The 18,150-nt window shown below is 46.0% G+C and overlaps 1 protein-coding gene and 1 long non-coding RNA gene across 3 annotated transcripts in view; one reads left to right on the top strand and one right to left on the bottom strand.

Moving 5' to 3' along the window:
* LOC141249312 (uncharacterized) overlaps nt 1-15,140 on the top strand; it is a 42,399-nt gene extending 27,259 nt beyond the window's left edge. Inside the window, exons 2-4 of one of the 2 annotated variants that reach the window (XR_012312127.1) lie at nt 11,980-12,052; nt 12,565-12,693; nt 14,910-15,140. This is a non-coding gene — a long non-coding RNA (uncharacterized lncRNA). Of the gene's footprint in view, nt 1-11,979; nt 12,053-12,564; nt 13,281-14,909 lie in introns of those variants that run through there. The other variant, XR_012312121.1, reaches the window with a different exon arrangement.
* A 265-nt stretch (nt 15,141-15,405) lies between these two features.
* Nucleotides 15,406-16,305, bottom strand: LOC141244047 (odorant receptor 131-2-like). Its single transcript, XM_073668968.1, has one exon. The coding sequence runs from the start codon at nt 16,303-16,305 to the stop codon at nt 15,406-15,408; it is 900 nt and encodes a 299-aa protein (XP_073525069.1).
* Between the last annotated feature and the right edge of the window lie 1,845 nt (nt 16,306-18,150).

Raw genomic sequence — 18,150 nt, 5'->3', positions numbered from 1 at the left:
AACGGCTTACATCTCTACAGAAGTCATTGGACCTGCCAGTTCACCGGTTGAAATTCGATGTGCCGACACGGTGGAATTCAACTCTGCACATGTTGCAGCGACTGTGGCAGCACCGACGAGCCCTGGTGCAATACGTTATGACGTATAGCCTGGGCCAACGAGTGGTCTCAGATCAGGGACCTATGCACCCTACTGCACAGTTTTGAAATGGCAACGAAGATGTTTAGTGCTGACGATGCCATTATCAGCATGACTATTCCGGTGATCTACATGCTGGAGCACACGTTAAGCAGAATTCGGAGTCAGGTGGTGGGACAAGAGGAGGGGAAGGAAGTAGAGGAGGAGTCATATGCGGAAGGGATAACATCTCCAAGGTCCAGACGGTCGGCAGCACCAAGGCGGCAGGCATGGGAGGGTGGGGGAGAGGGATTAACGAGGACGCATGGTAGCAGCCAAACTGTTGAGGAAGGTGCAGGAGCCGAGGAATAAGTGGAGGATGAACTGGTGATGGGCATGGAAGACTCATCAGATGAGGGAGACCTTGATCACATTTCTGTTGTGCGAGGTTGGGGGGAGAGGGCAGAGGAAGGAAGCATGATTCTTACCTCGCCACCAACACAACAAGGACTTGGTCCTCCTGGATGCGCAAGACACATGAGTGCCTTCTTGCTGCACTACCTGCAACATGACCCTCGGCTTGTCAGAATTCAAAGGAATCCCGACTACTGGGTTGCCACACTCTTAGATCCCCAGTACAAAAGTAAATTTGCCTAAATAATTCCTGCCATAGAAAGGGATTCACGCATGCAGGAGTATCAGCAGAGGCTGTTACAGAATCTTACATGTGCTTTTCCACAAAACACCAGTGGTGCACGTAGTGAATCTCACAGTTCTAACTTGCCAACCGTGGGACTGTCGAGTCTTCATCACTCAAACCATAACAGAAACACAGTATCTGCTGGTAACAGCACTTTTGTGGAATCGTTTCGCCATTTTTTTTACACCATCCTTTGCAAGGCCACAGGAGACAAGAAATCTGACACATAGTCAACGCCTAGAGAGGATGGTACAGGAGTATCTCCAAGTGAACATCGAAGCCATGACTGTGTCACTGGACCCTTGCTCATTTTGGGCTTCCAATCTGGAAAAATGGCCTGAGCTTGCCACTCACGCCTTGGAGATCTTGTCGTGCCCCGCAGCCAGCGTTCTCTCTGAACGTGTGTTCAGCGCTGCTGGAGGTGTGCTGACAGATAAGCGCACGCGGCTGTCCACTGACAATGTAGACAGATTCACGTTCATAAAGATGAACAAATCATGGATCCGCAAGGACTTTTCTACCCCTGTGTCATCCTGGGGAGACTAAAAGCTTGAGGATTTTGGAAAATCACCTCACCAACCATTTTAAGCAACTCTGGGGCAATTGATGCCACTTAAGTGGTGTCTGTGCCACAATTTTTGGAAAAAATGGAGACTCTTTTTGGAGTTCCCTTGCTGTGTTTCAATGACGTTGGCATTTTTAATTACAGGTGGGTCGGGTCGCTCCCCCCCCTTTTAACCGTAAGAAACTACATACACTATGTCTTGGGGTAACACAGATGGTTGAGTCTGCAGAGCTGTTTACTCATACTATAGCCTGGGAATCAGAGGTCTGCTCCAAAGCTTCAGTGTCTGCTAGTCAGCGTAGTAGCCCAGCTGTGAAGCAAGCTACACCGCCTCTGTATCTAATAACAATTTTTTACTGCATCTAACCCAGCCAATCATTTTGGGCTAGTAGCAGTGTCTCGTAGTCAGCGGAGTTGCCCATCTGAAGCAAGCTACACCGCCTTTGTATCTAATAACAATTTTTAACTGCATCTAGCCCAGGCAATACTTTGGGCCTAGTAGCAGTGTCTGCTAGTCAGCGGAGTAGCCCAGCTGTTAAGCAAGCTACACTGCCTGTATATCTAATTACAAATTTTTAACTGCATCTAGCCCAGGCAATACTTTGGGCCTAGTAGCAGTGTCTGCTAGTCAGTGGAGCAGTCCAGCTGTTAAGCAAGCTACACCACCTGTGCTTTGGACACTTAATTTATTCAAAGGAAACGCTTCGGGCCCCCGGGACACTCAGTGAAGAGCATCGGGGAGGCGTCCCAAGGCAGAGGGGCTGGGACTGGCGGTAGCACGCCTTGGGGCGGACCGCCAAGCTCTATCCTTATAAAAGCTTTTTAACTGCAGCAGCTTTAGTGGACGCTACGGGAGCTGGAATTACCGCTGCTGGCACCCGACTTGCCCTCCAATAGATCCTTGTAAAAGGATTTAAAGTGCACTCATTCAAATTACAGAGCTTAGACCTGCCTCCACCATGGGGGGTCTCGACCCACCAGTGGACAGGTACCAGTTTTGGGAGAGGGGGGCTGGCCATCATAGTCCACCACGGCTCTGGCACAAACCCGGCGACACGGAGGTCGCACGTGCAGGAACGGCCTGGCCATGTCGGATTCGCACTCCAGTGTAGTCCCTCTGCCCGCTCGCGCCTGTAACCTCAAAGGGATGTGCAAGCGGCTTTTCTTCCCAGGGCTGTTCCCCGCCCAGCAGGAATGTGGGGGAGCTCAGGTCGGCCTTCCACCGTACTCCCTTGCCTCCCTCGCCCTCTTTCCTTCTTCCGTTCTCCATCTAACCCCTCGGCTCTGTGGTGTCCGCTCTCCCTCCAGCTCTCTCCTTCTCACACGTGGATTACCGCGTGTATTCACACTGTGGCGAATCTTTTGGGCCCCGGCATAAGAAGTCGTCGAGCTAATGGATAATATGTGCCCCCTTAGAAACATCCATGACAACCCATTCGAGGAAGCAACTAAACGCCTCAAATAGTGAGCAGGATCTGGAGGTGCCATGGGCAAACAGCGATCTATATAGTTTGCTCCTTCCCAGAAACAGCCCAATAGGCGGACACTATTCAGCGGCACAGGTAGTAAGTAACCGGAATGCCCCCTCAATGTCTGTTTTGGCCATTAGGGTGCTCCTTCCCAACTTCTTGACCCGCCTGATTGGCTTGTCAAAGGATGTACAGTATATACTACTGTACTTGGTTCCGCGTCGATGTTGTCGTTTACTGACCTGCCCCTTGGATATCACAAATGGTGGATTAGTCCAAATGTATTGGGTTCCGTTTTTGGCACAACTCACAACGGGGATACCACTACGTCTTGTAAGGAAAGTGTTCTGAATGGAACCGCCATTCTACTTAAAGATATATTTTTTTTTCATTTTCTTGTCACGACGTCTGGGTGTTGGTAGGCTGATTTTAGATTTTCACTCCAGCCTTTCTTGATTTTAGAAGGGCATGACATGCCTATATCTGTGTCTCCCCCTCCTTTTACTTCTCCACCTCTTTTCTTTTCGCATGACTATATGTACTTGTCACTTTTCCATGTGTTAGTTGTGTCTTCTGAGCAGTTTGTCAGCTTTTGGACACCTTTGAAGGTGTTTTCTATGTGTTTCTATGTGTTTTTGTTTGCCTGCCATTGGTTTTAACAGTGTTCGACGAACAGTTCGATGAACAGTTCGGCGAACATACCGGTGTTCGACGAACCGAACCCGAACACTATGGGGGTGGCTCAACACTATTGATAATATCTTTATTGTAAATATTGTTATTTTCATCTCCCGGCATATAATTCCTTTGTACATAATGAAGCCGGAGTTTTGTTTCAGCCTTCTCGTCTGCTGTCCCATACTTGAATCTGCCTTGCGGTGTTGTTTGGACACCGCTACAAGTGGTGCTGCGAGCAGGGTACGGTCACAGAGATAGAGATGGCTGACAGCAATGTGGGTAATGTGAGTGCCGCAGGTAATGGTGGAACCCCTGCAAGGGCCCTCCCTATGAGCACGTTGTTTAGTGTTCTGCCCAAATTTGATGGCCAGAATATACACCTGACAGACTGAGTCACCAGATTTCAGAGTGCTGCCAAGATTTATAATGTCAGCCCAGAACTACAAGTTGAAATCATTCTGGTCGCCCTGAAGGGTGAGGCGCGCAGAAATGTTTTCTTGCAACCGGAAATCACACGTAGCATCTTAGAAGAGATGGTAAAGTTTCTGGAAGAGATATACAATGAAATGTCTAGTGCGGGTCACCTCCGGAAAAAATTCTTCTATCAATTGCAGCGAGAAGAGGTGGGAGTCTCCCAATATGCCATAGCGTTGCAGAAAGTACTTGCAGAGGTAAAAAAGAAGGAGGCAGACGGAGTAGGCGTCATGGGATCTGTAGACCGGATATTACGAGAACAATTTATTCTGGGACTCTTCAGTACTTCCCTGAGACAGATTCTGCATGAGCAAGTGAGAGTGGATCCAGCCAAATATTAGCAGAAGCGGTGGCCCGAAGTAAGGAAGACAGCTGTGCCTCTGGAGTGGAGCGTACTCAGTCCGTCACAACTGTCGGAGGCGGAGGGAATGAAGAAAACCTGTTCAGGGTAGTGCAGGGCCTGCAGAGTTCCCTGAATATTATGTAAGAAAAACTGACATAAATGGAAAGGAGGATAGGAGGGAGCCAGCTTCGTTGCTGAGATCACATACTTGGCCCTAACAGATCCTTATCAGACCTTCCCTCAGGACCCTGAACCTAGACCTATGTACACTAGTCTGTTGAACCCTTATGGTCCCCCGCCTACAATGTCTGTGGGTTGGCTGTGTTATCAAGGTCCTCAATATCCTCCACCAGCTGTCCCCCGGCCTGAGCCACTCTACCCGAAGCCCTAGCGTTCTTCACAGTGGTTGGATGTCAAGGGCCCCGCCCACATGTGAATGAAGGGAGGGACGTCAGGTTGCACAGTGCTGGCGATGTGGAAGTGAAAGACATTTCGCTAGAATGTCAGAGCGATTTTCAGGTATGTCCCGCGCCGCTGTTAAACTTCCAGCCCCTGCAGTAGTGGAGCGTACTGCAGGGGAGGTAGAAGGACAAACCACCCAGCACAATTCTGAACATCTGGTTGTAGGCTGTCCCATCCTGCGATCTGAGTTCGAAGGAATCCCAGTGGGCTGTTTGGTGGATACCGGATCACAGGTGACGACTATGCCCGAGTCATACTTCAATGGTTACTTCCAGGTGATGGCCAAGCCAGAGTAGGAGATGTTAATTCGGGTGACGGCAGCTAATCAGCAACCGATCCCAGTCACGGGGGTCATGTGGATGAACGTGCGGTTATGTGGACAAGATGCTAGAAGGAAAGGTATCCTGTTGGTCCCTGAACCATTTAAAAAAGATGTACCAGTGATAATGGGTATGAATAATCTGTGGGAGTTAGACCAGATCATGTTCACTAAACAGGGGCCTTGCTACTGGAAACAGGCCATCCCGCATAAGCCCACTCAGAAAGCATTTGTATGGCTAATCCGCATTTGTGGGAGAAGAGCGTCACAATACACCAGTCTGTGGGAATTATCCGAGTGCGCCCCTGAACCTCCCTGCTGGTCAGGAGACCATTCTCCCACTGCCCGTCGGAACTTTCCGCAACCTTGAAGGTATGGAGGTGGCTATTGAACCAGTGGACCTAGGTGAAATAGACCAGAATGTCCTGGTGGCCCAGACCCTGGCAGAGGTCCGAGAAGGGAGAGTACCCATCCAAGATGTGAATATGGGGCAGAGAAAAGTCCATTTACCACCGAGAGTGGAGCTGGCCCAAGTGTATCTACATCGAAGTGAAGTGTTGAGTCCGAGAGAAATGAATCTAGCTCCAGTAGATGCTTCAGTCTGGACTATGGCCGTCACGGATGAAGAGAAGGGGGCACCGACTCCAAAATGGAATGGGCGAGCCCTCCTGACTCAGATGGGGATGGATGTGAAAGCCCTAAATTCGGATCAGATACAAGCAGTGGAAGCAATGCTGTGGGAGAATCAGGCAGCGTTCGCCCGTCATGCTGATGACTTTGGCTGCATGGACACCATTACTCATGAGATACCGACGAGGGACACTCCTCCAATTCGAGAAAGATATAAACAGATACCCCCTAAGCTGTACCAAGAGGTGAAGTCCCTTCTGAAACAGACGTTGGATTCGGGAGTGGTACAAAATTGTCAGAGCCCATGGGCAGCACCAGCTGTGCTTGTCAAAAAGAAGGACGGGACACTTCATTTCTGCGTGAACTACAGGCGGTTGAACGCGTGCACCATGCGAGATTCATACCGCCTGCCCCATATTGAAGAGTCTTTGGCGGCCCTGGGAAAAGCAAAGTACTTCTATACTCTGGATTTGGCTAGCAGGTACTGGCAAGTGCTGGTGGCACAAAAGGACAAGGCAAAGACTGCGTTCATACTCCCAATGGGACTGTTTGAATTTAATAGGATGCCGTTCGGATTATCCAACGGGCCGGGGACGTTCCAGCTGTTGATAGAGAAGTGTTTGGGTGACCTAAACTTTGAAGCTACTCTGATATACCAGGATGATATCATCGTTTACTCTGCTACTTTTCAGGAGCCTCTGGACAGACTCGGGCAGGTCCTCGGACGATTGCGGACCTAGGGCCTGAAGATGAAGCCGAAGTACAGTAGTGTCATCTTTTCAAGAAACAGATCAAGTACCTGGTCCACAAGGTGTCTCAGGATGGAGTCTTGCGTTCCCAAGCTAAAGTTGCTATGATACAACAATGGCCAGCACGTAGAATCCGACGGGAGTTAAAGGCCTTCCTTGGATTGACCTGGTACTACTGGCAGTTCATCAAAGACTATGCAAAAATAGCAGGCCCGCTGCAAGAGCTACTGAGAGGGACTGCTGGGGGACCAAGAAACCAGGGCATACCCTGGGAACAGAAACAGGAGGAGGCCTTCCAGACACTGAAAGATGCCATGACATCATCCCCCATCTTGGCCTACGCAGATTTCGACCGACCGTGGCAGTCTTCATGGACTAGGAGCAGTCCTCTCACAGATTCAAGATGGGCATGAAACAGTCATGGCCTATGCCAGTAGGTCCTCGAGGGATACAGAGTGGAACCCCCGTAACAACAGCTCCTTCCGGCTGGAACTTCTTGCCCTAGTATGGGCCATGACGGAGAAATTCGCAGAGTACTTAATGGGAGCCAAGATCTAAGTGCGAACGGATAACAACCCGTTGGCCCATCTGGACACTGCCAAGCTGGTGGTCATGGAGCAGCATTGGGTTGTCCGTCTCGCAAAATTTAACCTTCAAGACTCCAGAAGAACGTGATGAGCACCTAGAAGAAACGGAGATCCCAGATTTCTGCAAATTCACACTTATCGCGGAAGCGGCACAGTCAAGGGGGGAGGCTCAACCTCTACCCAAGTCACTGGAAGGACTAATGAAGAGTGGGGTTGGGTCCAAGATGAGGAAGCAGGGTTGCAGCCAGTAAAAAGCTGGGTAGTCCAAGGAAAATGGCCTAACAAGGAAGAAAGAGCTGCCCTAGATCTCGAAACGAAGTCCGTGATACGCCAGTGGGATAGATTGAAAGTTCGAGAAGCCATTCTATACCGCAAGTGGCAACAGCCTGCTGACTTAGAGGCGAGATGGCAAGTAGTAGTCCCTGGAAGACTGGCTCAAGAAATTGCCAAAGAAGCTCATGAGTTTGGAGCTCACTTCAGCCCGGGAAAAACTTACAAGTAGCTGCAGCATTATGTATATTGCCCCCGACTGGAGGAGACTGTTGAAGAAGTGTGCCGACAGTGTCGAATGTGTGACCTCACCATAAAAACAGAACAAAGAGCACCTATACAGACCATACGGACCCTGGAGCCACTTGAAGTGTTGATGATAGATTACCTCCTAGTGGGACAACTGATTAGAGGCCCACAGTACTGCCTGGTAATGACCGACCACTTCTCCAAGTTTGTGGTGGTCACCCCGACTCGGGACCAGGCAGATGAGTCTGCTGCGCGAGCCGTCTGTCAGGATTTCATCTGGGTCTATGGGTGTCCGAAGCCGATCCATTCAGACCAAGGAGCGTGTTTTCAGGGTAAAGTGATGGAGGAACTGTACCGACTGTATGACATTGATAGGTTCCGAAGAACCCCATATCACCCCCAAGGGAATGTGGCCTGTGAGAGCTTTAATCAAACTCTGCTTCAAATGTTGAGGACATTAAAAGAAGACAAGAAGACGCATTGGCCTGACTGTGTACCCAAACTAGGTTGGACCTATAACAATCGGGTCCACACCACCACAGGTTATACCCCATACATGCTACTGTTTGGTAGAGCCGGACGAGAATTCATCGAGCTAAATCTGGAACAGCCAGAGGATCTATTTGAACGATCTACCACCTCCTGGGTGAAAGAGCATCGGCGACGACTTCAGACAATCCGCCAGCTAGCAGGCCAGCGACTACAAGAGAAGGTGCACAACAGTCAACTGCCAATTCAGAAAATTCCACTTGAGCCTGGAGACCGAGTGCTGGTGCGGGAAAAAAGCCCCAAAGTGATCAAGAGAGTGTATCCCAATGGTCCAGTGTACAAAGTGCAAGCTGAAAATGAGGAGTCTTGTCGGAGAACTCTACATAGGAATATGTTTCGACCATGCTGCTCTGAGGATCCAACACCTGTCCCAAGAGTTACTCCTCCTGCTCCTTCACCAAGATCGGTTTCCCTGACAGTGACTTTGTTGAAGACTGGTGGACCGTTCCTGAGTCCGCAGAAGGTCCCCAGTCAGTGGGAGTTGATATTCCTGACATGGATGCATTGCCAGCTCGCAGACAGGAGGAAACCACGGCTCCAGCCATACCTTCAGTAGAAGAGGAAAGTCACACGGCTGTTATGCCTATGGAGGACAGTCAAGATCTCAGGAGATCCAGTAGGCCTAATGGAGGGATTCCACCAGAAAGGTATAATGCTGATCAGTTAATGCTGATCAGTTTATTTGGTCCACTCATATGTATTGTGATGAACGTGGTCCTGTGTTGTATACCGCTGCATGAAACCTTTATTTCTTTCAGGGTTATACAGCGAGGTTGAGGACGGCCGTCTTTAAGTGGGGAGGCATGTAGGGGATTTGCTCTTTTATTGGACATTGAATACACTGTGACTTTAAGGCATTATGCTCCCCTCTGAGTCCAGGAAGTAGATACCTTGTGTGTGTGTGTGTGAGGTAACAGGGAGAGACTCCTGCAGAGTTCTGATCACAGAGACTTTAAAGAAGACACTGTTACTCTATGGAAAGAGAAGATTATGGACTATAGCAAGTTTTGTTGTTTGGGACTATGTCAAGTAGAAGTGAAATTTATTCTTTTCCTGAAGAACATTTTCCCTGGAGATTAAGGACTTGAGATAACACACAACACAGCGTGTCAGCCATTTCTGTGAAAGTGAAACAAGGTTTGCCTGCCGTCTGCAAGAAATAGATTCCATATACAAGGAAAGGACTCAACTGAATTCATCCAGCTCTTTCACCCCAGGAACCAGCGGCGGCCGACATCTGCTCCTCATCTGTGCAACTGTGAGTGACTCATCAGCGTGAACTGTTAGGGTTTAGTGTAGTTTGCTGTAGCTAGGACGCTGTAGCAGCATGGCCCAACTAGCGGAAAGCCAGATAGGGGATTAGCTCAGAGTAGTTTGTAAAAGTTGTTGTGAATGTTTGTTCTGAGCTTTCTTTGCCATAGCTGGAGCATAGTTTGTGATGACTCGCTCCAGCTATATCTTCCTATGTTCATGTGTCACACCAGGAGTAAGTACAACACAGAGGGAAAAGGGAGAGGGAGCCCAGACACTAGGGAAATGGGAAAGTGGAGACCTCCTAGTCTGGTCTAGCGTCACCCTGTCTCAACTAACGTCCCTATATAGCCTCCTCAACTATCGCCGATCACAATCCTCGCCCTACTTTCCCTGGCGTATGGCTATGGCTAGGGATGGAAGGAGATAAGCGCTAGACAACCTCCACTAAAACTCTAAAGACAACAAGGGTAGACAAAACAGGGGAAAATGGCTTAGCTTTACATGAACTCCAAATGTGCACACAGCCTCAAGCTCCAGAGAGGACGAGCTACTGCTCCTGCTATGCTTCACAAGTACAAATGAATATAACCAGCAACGCCCTCTCAGGCACACCAGGTATATATACACCCAGGCCAGAGAGCAAATTAGCAAAAGAGAGGTAGTCGCTAGGTTCTAAAGACAGCCTCCTATATAAGCAGCTGTCTGCAATGCCAAACGTGGAGATCTCCTGCAACCCACTGCAGGGCGACTGTCTGTCACCTCTGACACACCCGTGACATCATGTTGATAATATCGTTATTGTAAATATTGTTATTTTCATCTCCCGGCATATAATTCCTTTGTACATAATAAAGCCGGAGTTTTTTCAGCCTTCTCGTCTGCTGTCCGGTACTTGAATCTGCCTTGCGGTGTTCTTTGGACACCGCTACATAAGAACACCATTCAAGCTTTTGACATTCTCCAACAGCATTTATGTTTCTTTAAGAATTTTCTCTTTTTGTAATGGCTTACTTCATAACATTAAGTCAGGTTATAACTTGTGCCTCTCCTGCACTAGCCTGATCCTCAGCAGTTACTGGCTTTTGAGGCCTAATACAAAGTGATCTTGGAGTATCTTATCCACTTTGGTAAAGGATATATCCCCCAGTTATTCTATCTTCTGTAAAATAGTTGTCAATTCTTGCAGAATAGGAGGGAAGTGCTCTCCCCTTCTACTGGGGAGGGTGTGCTCTACTCAGAAAATAAATTTGATAAAGTTGTCGTGAGCCTCCTGCTTGTTATGTCATTTTGGCCAATTAGAGGAACAATAACAAGAGGAGTTTTATGTCTAATATGGACATATTCTACCCTATTGATTTCACCTAATAAGTTCCAGCTAATGAATAGTATTATTGCTAAATAGACTATAATTATACATTTGAGGCTCTTACATTTTCATCAAATTGTGTGCGCCCACCTGCCAACGACAAGACTATCGCCTCAAAAGAACCCTACACTAACAGGCTTACTTGTAATGGCCTAGGCCTAAAACTGTAAATGGCAGGTGGAATCTATCCAAAAAATATTTGAAATCTATTAGAAAACCCACTTGCACACGTGTAATGGTCAACAAAAACCAACGTACTTTGAGTGCCAAAACTCGTGGTAAGAATTGAGCGGGTTCCAAGTGGTAAGAGAAACCTTTCTTCGAAAAGGGGCCAATGTGCTGAACATATGATGTGAGCAAAATATGATATAGTGCAGAAAGTCCTTTTTTGAAGAGTCCAGTAGAAATATTTTACATGGAATTGCTCAAGAGGCACCTTCTCCATGTCCCTCAGTGAGCTGCCCACAGTGCCTGTTCCACGGAGATGGACAAATTCTTCACCCACCTACATAATAACAACAACCTGAATTCTTTTCATTATGAAGCCTTACTGCACCAAGTTTCCATATGCAAACCATGCCCCCGAGAATAACACACCCATCCTGATCCAAACGTCGATCAGAACAGCCTCACGAAAGCCGAATCAAGGAGGAAATAAGGACCAAGAGGACTGTAGCAATGACTAAAGGAACAACATAATAACATCACAAGCGATACTGATGCTATATCAGAGCATACAGAGAGACTACAAAATGCACTATCTATGGAAATAGCATAAAACCTCAAAAACAGACAGATCCTGGGCCAATACAAAACAAATGTCCATAGTCTGGTCATCGAATCAGGGCAGGATAGGGAAATCGAGCATTTGTAGGTGAGACCTGGTGTTTCAAGGGACCTTCTGGCATATAGAAAACACCTGTAGTATATGCATTTGGTAGGTTACGGCACCAGTACAGATGTTGCATCGGGGCAGGGAAGCTTTTAGTTGCACCTTTGCTGTGCACAACACCTCAAAAAGACAATAACTTGTAGATACAGTATATTGCTCAGGATGCAGAGTTTTACAACACCTATTTCCCATATGGCTTCCCTAGTGTCATGTCCTTACCCTCATTAGAGTACGCTGGATATCTATATGCATCACACAGAGTCCATGATAGATGAGTAACGCTTCATTTTCATTTTCGTTACTCAGATTGCAACTGTGAATTCGGGACACCATGTAATCAGCTTTTTCTCTCTTGACCCTGTACTAGTAAAAGAACCAGGTAGGACAACCCCTTTAAGTATGACAATGTTGATCTTTTTTATTTATTATCCTCATAGAAAATAATACTGTAGTTTACATACTGGCTGCACAAAAGTCTGATGCTTTCTTTTTTTCTGTAGCTCACTCGGTCAGTTTTTCTGTACAGACTGTGGCAAGATGAGCAGAGTTATCTCGTTATCATTAGAGGGTAATAACAGTTTAGTTGTATATGGAAGCCTTCGATAAAGCAGGATAGTACCATTGTATACTAAACACAAATAAGGTTCTGTGTTCAGCTCCGTTTTCTTTTTCTGACTACCTTGGAGGACTAAACACAGAATATGAGCAGCACAAATCATTATGTTATATTCATAACATTCAATTATGCAAACATTAATAATGTATTGATTATTTCACATTTTTGATTATTGAGAGTCTACACATTTTCTAGTTTCACAAATGTTTACATTCCACAAGAGTTTTACATTTTAATTATTCTCTTTCTTATGTTTCTTGTTTTCATTTTTACAGTTTTACATGGTTCTCGGAAATGGAAACACACAGAATATCAGTCCCCAAGATTGGAGTATTGTTCACAGACATCTCAGATGTGGCTTCTCAGGTCCAAACGAGACTATCAAGATAGCAGCAAATCCTCCTGTGAGCTTTGGCTCTATGACAATAATAGCACTGTTCACATGTTCTGAATAGATTATTTCATGAAATAATTTTAAAAAAATTGACGTGGGGCTTCGCACTATATTTGTGTCCAGCCAGGTACAGCAGGCAGGGACGGGCTGCCCCCAACTCCCAGCTGCCTATTTGTACCTGGCCGGACACAACAATATAGGGAAGCAATTTTTTAAAATTATTTCATGAATGTCATGAAATAATTTAAAAAAAAAATACGTGGGGCTTCGCCCTATTTTAGTGTCCAGCCAGGTACAACTAGGCAGCTGGGGGCTGGAATCTGCAGCGCAGGGAGGCCCAAGCTTTCTGGGCCCCCCCCCCCGCTGCAAATTGCAGTCCGCAGCCGCCCCGGAAAATGGCGCGTTCATAGAAGCGCCATCTTCTGGCGCTGTACCCAACTCATCCAGGGCCCTGGTGCGGTGGCTCACTGGGTAATAAAGGGGCTAGGGCCAGCTTGGCATTATCAGCTGGCCCTAAGCCCGAAATTCATGGGGTCACGCCAATATTAGACATAACCACCTTGAATTTCTAGGAAAGTATTTAAAAAAAACACAACACCCAGAATAAAGTCATTTAATTGAAATAAACACACAATTCTTTATTGTTCTAAATTAAACCATACTTACCATCACGCCCATTCCAGCTGAAGCCAACGATCTCCTGCAATAAAAGAAAAATAATAAACCAACATCATCCTTACCTTTCCATGGTTCCCAGGACGGCTCCAGCTCTGCTACATTCACATGACAGGCTGGATCGCAGCCGAAAGCTGCCATCCTGCTTGCCATGCCGCAGACACTGAGAAGCGCAGGCATGCTTGCGCTCCTCAGTGTCTGGCTGTGACATCATCCAGATGAGCCAAGTTCATGTCCAATGAACTCAGCTCACCTCATGCACGTCACTGACAGCGTGGGAAAATTCTCCTGCGCTTGGCGTGAGCGCAAGAGAATTCTCTCACGCTCACGGCAAGCGCAAGAGAATTCTCTCACGCTCACGGCAAGCACAGGAGAATTTTCCCACGCTGTCAGTGACGTGCATGAGGTGAGCTGAGTTCATTGGACATGACCTCGGCTCATCTTTATGCCGTCACAGCCAGACACTGAGGAGCACAAGCATACCTGCGCTTCTCAGTGTCTGCGGCATGGCAAGCTGGATGGCAGATTTTGGCTGCGATCCAGCCTGTCATGTGAATGTAGCAGAGCTGAAGCTGTCCTGGGAACCATGGAAAGGTAAGGATGAGGTTGGTTTATTATTTTATTTTTATTGCAGGAGATCGTTGGCTTCAGCTGGAATGGGCGTGATGGTAAGTATGGTTTAATTTAGAACATTAAAGAATTGTGTGTTTATTTCAATTAAAGGACTTTATTCTGGGTGTTTGTGTTTTTTTTAGCTTTGACTATGGGGTTAGTAATGGGGGTGTCTTATAGACGCCTCTCCATTACTAACCGGGGCTTGATGTCAGCTGGCATTATAAGCTGACATCAACCCCAGCCCTATTACCCCACTGCCACCGCTACAGGGCAGTGGGAAGAGCAAGGCTAAGTGCCAGAATTGGCACATCCTATGGATGCGCCATTTCTGGGGTGGCTGACGGCTTGTGTTTCTAGCCTGAGAGGGGCCAATATTCATGGCACCCTTCCTGAGCTATTAAAATCAGCCCCCAGCTGTCTGCCTAGCGTTTGCTAGCAATTAAAATAGGGGGGACCCCACGTCATTTTTTCGGGGGGGTCCCCCATTTTAATAGCTAGTAAAGGCTAGGTATTCAGCTGGGGGCTGATATTAGTAGCCTGGGAAGCTCCGTGGGTATTACCCCCTTCCCAGGCTTCAAACATCTGCCCCAGCCGTCTGCTTAACCTCCGCTAGAGACTAAAATTACGGGGAACCCCACGCCAATTTTTTTTTTAATAAATCCTTTATTTTAACACTAAACGACAAGTACAGTAACCAACACTATCACTGTACTTCATATATATGTGACTGACATGTTTCTATCTATCTAATCTATGTGTGCTGCTCTATTCTTTCTGTTCTAAATTGTCGGGTACCGCTGCTGAATTGCCGGCCGCCTTTTTTAAAGAGAGTGTCTTCTGAGCAGTTTGTCAGCTTTTGGACACCTTTGAAGGTGTTTTCTATGTGTTTTTATTTGCCTGCCATTGGTTTTAACGGTGTTCGACGGTGTTCGACAGTGTTCTAACGTGTTCGACGAACAGTTCCACGAACATCCTGGTGTTCGACGAACCGAACCCGAACACTACGGGGGTGGCTCAACACTATATTCTACACCGAATACTGCTTGTGTACAGGAGAAGGATCCCTCCACCAATGCCTGGACTAAAGAAGAACCTGAAGATGAATACTATACAAACTGCCAACCTGCCCAAGATCTAGCTAACTTTTACTAAAAGATATTTTTAACACCAGTTTAAATAAAAAAGGTAAATTGAGTGATTGAGACAAATTCATTAAAAAATGTGTTGCATTATACCTGAAAGTGGGCATGTAGATGTGGGACCCTTCATTCCTATTCTGCTTAAAATATGATACAACAATCCTTTGGAGACTGCACCCATTTTGCAAAAAGTTGTAAAGTTTGGCCTCCATTTTTTTTCTAGCTTCATCCATCCATCCATCCATCCATCCATCCATCCATCCGTCTTTCATTATTTAGTGCCATCCATCAAACTATACCGAGAAATTCATCTTCCTTATATATTTTCGGAACACCTCATCCCTTACACCATAAATTATAGGGCTTATAAATCTGGGGATGCATATGAATGCAAAAAAGTTGAATATGGGTATAAAATAGAAATATTCCCTCAAGTAAGCATTAGTGAATAAAGATGAAAAAGACGTCATACATAGTCCGAGCTGGAGGGCGTGAAGAAGGACGGTTTTCTCTGCCTTGAAAGCAGAAGACCTCCCAGATCCAATTTTCCGAGCCACCACCATAACTTTGACATAGGTGTAAAGGATGACCAATCCGACCAGGATGAAGGTGGTGATCTCCATCAATGACCTTAGGGTAACTTGAAAACTGTTCATTGCAAATGTTGACCACTGACATATCAAACTGGTGGTGAAGAAATTCTTCGGCATTGAGAAACACATGGCGATAAAGTCAGGCACCAGTGGAATGAGACTCAGAAGCCACATGACTCTGATGACCGAAAGAGACCTCTGCACAGTGCAGACTTGTGCATGTCTTAATGGATAGCAAATGGCAAAGTAACGTTCTAAGGACATGATAGCCAAGTTGTAGGGTGTAACCCTAAACGCACTTGCGGCAAGTGTAGCGAGGGCATAACATATGGGCACGGGGATGTACACAATATATATAACTACAAGAAAGAGGTATATTAGTACAGAAAGTAGCAAGGTATCATTTATGAGCATGTGTACAAATAGGATGTAGCGAGCGTTCTCCCGAACATGAGAAATGGTGAAGAAGACGTGCAAGATGATTGTCACAAAGTAGATGTACACACAGAAGGCCAGGAGCATTAAGGTAAGCAGTGTGCTCCTCACGATCTCTGCGATTTGATTGTTTGTCTTGTTGCTGACCTCAGTGAAGTTGACCATTATCAGAACAGTCCTGGAAAACCTTCTGGTTGAAGTTGTCATGCTAAAGAAAAAGGACAGTCATAACCTAAAGAACAATCAACAGTTATCCAATGGTTACCTGACCACATTTGATAGTCCTCAGGTTGCGGAAAGATGCAACATTGCTTTTCTTGTTGAAATTCCTGAAAGTAATGGGAGTAAGACAACTTGTGGGCAACCAAATGGACTCTGGAGATATGAGAGTCCTAGTGAGGAATTCTGCTTCTCCTAGTGACAAAAAGTGTCTATGCACATTAGATTTCTGGCAAAGTATCACTCCACTGTTTCAACTGCCCCCGAAGCATTACTAAAATACAAGGGGCAAGTAATTGTATCATGTCTTTTTAATATGACACTTCCTAGAATTCAAATCCCATTTTGCACAGGTGAAAAAGCAGAATTTAGCTCTGGCTGCAAGTCAACACCGCCAACGACCATTTACCATGCAGTAAGTATAACAGCCATCACATTATAAAGTGAGACTCAGAAAGCATCATCACAACTCACAGTACTTGTCCCCACCTATCTGATTCCTGCTGCTACTGTTACCTCTGCACCCATATAGCTGGGTTTTGCCTCTGTGGGATTACAGGTGTCTAAAGATCTACTGTAAGGCTAGGTTCACACTAGGCGTTTTTTCAGCTTTTTTATGCAAATTTGCAGCTTCATTTTACAGTACCAGCAAAGTCTATAAGATTTCAGAAATCTCATGCACGCAGCTTGGTTTTTGTTTCATCAGTATTTTGTGCTTTGCATGTTTTTTTGCAGAATAGAGCAGGACACTTTTTTTGGCATTTCTTCAGTGTTTTTTTGGCATTTTTCACCCATTGAAAGTGATGGGTGGTGAAAAAACGCTGAAAAAAACGCCTAGTGTGAACATAGCTATCAGGTTTTGCTGCATTTTTAGTGCAAAACAAAAAGTACAGCTGTATGTGAAACTACTTTATTTTTGTGATTTTACCATCTTGTCTTGTTCACCTGAGATGGCAGTTTGGATTAGTACCGTTTAATTAAATTAGTGATGTGTATAGTGTAAACATTGGCTGAACTAGGTGTGAGATTGAACAATACCTGTTGCCCACGGAGGTGTGAAATTGGACAATCTCTGAGCAACTCAATGGCAGACCATAGTGTGAGAATAAATAGTGTCCTACAAACCCAATGCACTGCCAATGTCTTAGAAAAACTATTCCTGAACAATTCACCTCCCCCATTGTTATATTTGTAATTCTGGCTAATATGGTTTCACATATGTCTTGCATTGGTGACCTATGTTCATGCTACTGTGGTGGAAGCAAAGCTGAACTTTGGAATACTGAAAAACGCAGCTAAAACACACCAAAAAACGCACCAAAACCTGCATTTTTGACGCAGCTTCTTGCCTGTCAAGAGATCAGGTTTTGCAGAGAAAAAAAGCTGAAAAAATGCCTAGTGTGAACATAGCCTTAAGGTTCTACCTACCCCATTATCAGGTTCTTCTACTTACTGTAAGAAGATTACATAAGTCTTTCCATTTACATCAACAAGCTGCATAATGTATTTATAGAGAGAAGGATACGGGAGGAGTGAGGGGCTGAGCGCTATATATCTGCTTCTCAGCCCCTGATGGATTCCAAAGAATGAGCAATGTCATAGATTGGGTTTGAAATCAAAATTCTGTCTCTGAACATTATGGAAGTAATAACCCCCAAGAGAATTCAGCTTTACAGTTGTTAAACCTTGATATATCCTTATGGAATAGGTGAGGAGATCTGCAGCATAAACAAAAATTAAAGAAAGGTTGTAAGAGAAGATAGAAAAAATTATCGATCGATTAATAGATAG

Source organism: Phyllobates terribilis, unplaced genomic scaffold (assembly GCF_046119375.1).
Source record: "Phyllobates terribilis strain yellow unplaced genomic scaffold, ASM4611937v1 Scaffold_2__4_contigs__length_985480577, whole genome shotgun sequence".
Classification (NCBI taxonomy): Eukaryota; Metazoa; Chordata; class Amphibia; order Anura; family Dendrobatidae; genus Phyllobates; species Phyllobates terribilis.
This window is presented reverse-complemented; position numbering and strand designations above follow the sequence as displayed.

Coding starts and splice junctions, on each gene's coding strand:
- LOC141244047 (XM_073668968.1), bottom strand. CDS start 16,305: ATGGTCAACTTCACTGAGGTCAGCAACAAGACAAACAATCAAATCGCA.